Raw genomic sequence first — 4,161 nt, 5'->3', positions numbered from 1 at the left:
CACATACCACTTACCTGATGAGCATAGGGAGGGTCACCTGACCACCCCTGCACCAGATTCCCCCAGCTCTGCTGTGCCCAGCCTGCCCTGCCACCTAAACCTGCAGACCCTCTGTGTGTGTCCTGACCTGGCTGTGCTGGGAAGGGTTTCCCCTGAGGTGCTGTGTCTGTTTCCTCCCCAGGTTGCTGCAGTGACAGACTATGGGGCGTTTATAAAGATCCCAGGCTGCAGGAGACAAGGTTTGGTCAGTTTTGTGTTGTTGTGTCTGAGCCACTCACCCTAAGAATGAATCTGCTGCTAGCTTTCAGAAAAAGCTCAGAAAGGGTGGGTTATTTTGGTCTAAATTGGGGTGCTCTGAAGGCATTTAGAATGTGATGATGTGTTTGAAGGAAGATGGAAAAGTCTCAAAAGGTTTTTTGTTAACTTCAGGCTATTTTGAAGAGTCCTTGGGCAGGAGTGTGGCTGGTGCGCTGCCCATCAGGTCTGGGGGCAGGAGGGGGCCTGCTGAGCTGCCAATGAGACATCAGCTCAGGCAGCTGCTGGATTTATCCTGCTGGGGTTTATCCAGCCCATGGGTCCTGCAGGCAAGTCATGGAGTCCTTACAGCTGGGAAAGGCCTCTGAGATCAGCCCAGCACCACCACGAGCACCAAACCATGGCCCCAAGTGCCACATCCACATGGGTTTGGAATCCCTCCAGGGATGAGGACTCAGCACCTCCCTGGGCCAGTGTCTGACCCCTCTGGCAAGGAAACAAATTCTGATCTCTGATGGAAACCTCCCCTGGCACAGCTCCAGAAAGAAGTCTGGGGTTTATGTTGAAAGAGCAGGACTTCAGCATTGATCTCCTCTCTCAAGGAACAAGAGGAAACAGCCTCAAGTTGCCCCAGGGGAGGTTGAGGTTGGCCCTGAGGAACAATTCCTTCCCCTGGAGGGTTGCCCAGGGCAGTGGTGGAGTCCCCAGGGGGCAGTGGGGACCTGGCAGTGCTGGGGAAGGGTTGGGCTCCAGGATCTGGAGGGTCTCTCCCAGTGGAAGGGATTCTGTGAAGAGCTGTGTTGCTGGTGCCTGAATCAGGCTCTTTATTCCCTGGGGGCTGGGCTGGCCCCTGCCTGCCTCTGGCTCACCTGCTATTGGAAGCACAAAGACTCTGCTTCTGGGCCTTGCTTCTCTGAGCTGATTGGGGGCAGATTTTGGTGAAGCTTTTCTGTGTTTGATGGGTGCCAGGAGCTGGTTCTCACCTGCTGGAGGACAGAAAGGATCCCCTTGGATCTGGGGGGCTGCAGGGTCTGGGGCCTGTCTCCCAGAGCAGTCCTCTCCCAATGGGCTGGATTGTTCCTATTCACTTAAAATTATAAATAGATATAAAAATCCTATCAATTATATATAAATGATATAAAATGCTGGATATTTATATATCAATTTTTGAGCCCCCCCTAATATGTGCATATTTATTTACAACCAGCTCTGTGCTAATGTTACACACATTGCACACACTCAACCCCAGAAACTCTTCAAGGATGAGCTGAAGATGAAATAAGATGAAATTAATATTAAAAGTCCATTTATGAATGGTACAAACCCCTCTCCTTCCCCACACCCCACAGGAGTGTCTGGTATCCACCCTGCTTTGGAGCCTGCTGGGCAAAACTGGGATCCAGTGGGGACTTGTCTTTAGTTTTGTCCCTTTTCTTCTCTTCCAAACCCCCCCCCCCCAGGCCTTGTCCACAGGACCCACATGTCCTCCTGCCGTGTGGATAAACCCTCAGAGATAGTGGATGTTGGAGACAAAGTCTGGGTGAAGCTTATTGGGAAAGAGGTAAGGTTAATTCTTCTCTCCTCAGAGCTCTCTGGGGGAAAATAGGCTGAAAAACCACCAAGAGCTTCAGCAGCCAGGGGCTGTGTGTGTTCCCAGCACCTCATCCAGCTCCACCTCTGCTCTGCAGGCAGGAGAATTCTCTTCACCTCCAGATGTGACCCTGGGCATGACACTGCTGTGATTTGCCCCAGTGCAGTGCAGGCAGAGGGATTGGGTAAAAGCTTTTGGTTTAAAAGCCACAGAATGTTTTCCTTTGTGACCCTGGGCATGACACTGCTGTGACTTGCCCCACTGCAGTGCAGGCAGAGGGGTTGGGTTAAAAGCTTTGGGTTTAAAAGCCACAGAATGTTTTCCTCTCTTCCCCTGCACTGGTTGTGTCCCCTTCAGGGGGTGGGTTGGTTGGGATCAGGGTGGAAATGTTCAGCTCAGAGCTGTGCAGGATTTGGCCATTAATGCTTTGCAGGGATAATGAGGTGGGTGTAGAAAACAAGGACTTAATTTGGTGTGAGAGAAGAGAAATGGGTTGAGAAACTTGCTCTTATTTACACAACATAGAAAAACTGTGTGAAAGACTTCACAGATTGGTTTTCCCATCTTTTTTATTGCTTTATTTTTTGTGAAGCTGCTTTTCTCTAGGCCTCTAGACATGATGATTAACTCCACTCTCCTTTCCTCCCCTCCTCCCATGCCTGCCTCTCCCAGATGAAGGATGACAAGCTGAAGCTGTCCCTCTCCATGAAGGTTGTTAACCAAGGCACAGGAAAAGACCTGGATCCAAACAATGTTTCCCTTGAGTAGGTAAATCTCCTGGGCAGGACAGGGCAGTGCTGGGGCTTTTGCTGTGTGCTCCTGGCTTTCCTGCTGGGCTGCTGCTTGAGGTTTCCCCCCTCCTTTGGAGGGTGAGGGCTCAGGGATGGGCTGGCTGGAGGGGCTGGAGGAGCTGGGAGGGCTGGCTGGAGGTGGTGAAGGGCTGGCTGGAGGGGCTGGAGGTGCTGGAGGGCTGGCTGCAGGCACTGGAGCTGCTGGAGGTGCTGAAGGTCTGTCTAGAGGCACTGGAGGTGCTGGGAGGGCTGGATGGAGGCACTGGAGATCTGGCTGGAGCTGCTGGAGGGCTGGCTGGAGGTGCTGGAGATCTGGCTGGAGGTGCTGGAGCTGCTGGAGGGCTGGCTGCAGGCACTGGAGCTGCTGGAGGTGCTGAAGGTCTGTTTGGAGTGCGGGGGATCGGGCTGTAGCTGCTGGAGGGCTGGCTGGAGGTGCTGGAGATCAGGCTGGAGCTGCTGGAGGGCTGGCTGCAGGCACTGCCTTGGCTCTGCTGCCTGGAGGTGGGCAGGAACTGCAGGAGGGTGCCAGGAATTCCAGCCCCTCACACCCCAGCAGGGTTTTCATTCCTGTGTCATTCATGGGCTTGTGCTGGAAGGACCCTTGGTCCCAGATGAGCATTTGTCTCACTTCCCCCTGCTGCTCAGCCAAACCTGAACCACTGGGAGCCTTCAGAGCTTCCTTGTCTACCCTTTTTTCTTTGCAATGCTTCTTGCAGGTTGAATGAAATAATTTTCACTTCAGTGCAGGTGTTAAGGGATGGGATCACAGCTCCCCACGTTCATCTGCCTCCTGTGGGGTGCTCAGCTGTCCCCAGAGCAGGGGGTGACAGTAACCAGGCTGTTCACAACGTGGTTTGTCCCAACAAGTGGTGGGTGGATGGTGCTGATGCAAATCCAGAGGCTGAGAATGGTTTGAAACTGGGACTGTTCTTCTCTTCCCAGTCAGGATGAGAGGAGGAAACGCACCTTCCGAGACTCCACCAGCCAGAAGATCACCCTGGAGGCTGTTTTGAACACAGTGTGCAAGAAGTGTGGCTGCAAAGGTGTGTGCAGGTCTTGTTAAAGGCTGTGGGCTTGTCCTGCCCCAGGCAGTGAGCTGCAGGTGGGGCTGTGGCAGCAGCTGACTCCTGGCTGTCTGGGAGGGATGGACTTTGCTTCCACCTGTCTTCTAGAGGAGAAACATTTTCTGTCACCTGTAATGAAAGGGAAGACAGAATCCCAGCATGGTTTGGGTGGGAAGGGACCTTTAAAGGTCACCTGGTCCAACCCCCTGCAGGGACAGGGACATCCCCAGCTAGAGATCACTCAGAGCCCTGTCCAACCTCCCCTGGGATGGTTCCAGGGATGGGGCAGTGACCACCTCTCTGGGCAGCCTGGGCCAGGGGCTCACCACCCTCAATGTCCAAAATTTCTCCCTTCTCTCTAGTCTAAATCTTCTTTTAGTTTAGAAAGGACCTTAAAGTTCCAGCTCCAGCATCAGGAGGGACATCTTCCACTAGAGCAGGTTGCTCAAAGCCCCACCCA

At 53.3% G+C, this 4,161-nt stretch overlaps 1 protein-coding gene across 1 annotated transcript; it reads left to right on the top strand.

Moving 5' to 3' along the window:
* Positions 1-56: 56 nt before the first annotated feature.
* On the top strand, positions 57-3,680 carry ZCCHC17 (zinc finger, CCHC domain containing 17; the record flags this gene model as incomplete). The annotated part of the gene is made up of 4 exons (XM_008947700.1): positions 57-239; positions 1,716-1,816; positions 2,519-2,610; positions 3,580-3,680. Coding segments are annotated over 4 exons (477 nt in total), but the record flags the coding sequence as incomplete, so codon positions are not given.
* Positions 3,681-4,161: the final 481 nt, after the last annotated feature.

The sequence above is a fragment of the Merops nubicus genome, unplaced genomic scaffold (genome assembly GCF_000691845.1).
Source record: "Merops nubicus isolate BGI_N331 unplaced genomic scaffold, ASM69184v1 scaffold14119, whole genome shotgun sequence".
NCBI lineage: Eukaryota > Metazoa > Chordata > Aves > Coraciiformes > Meropidae > Merops > Merops nubicus.
The sequence above is the reverse complement of the archived record's forward strand: the minus strand, read 5'-3'. Positions and strand labels throughout refer to the sequence as shown.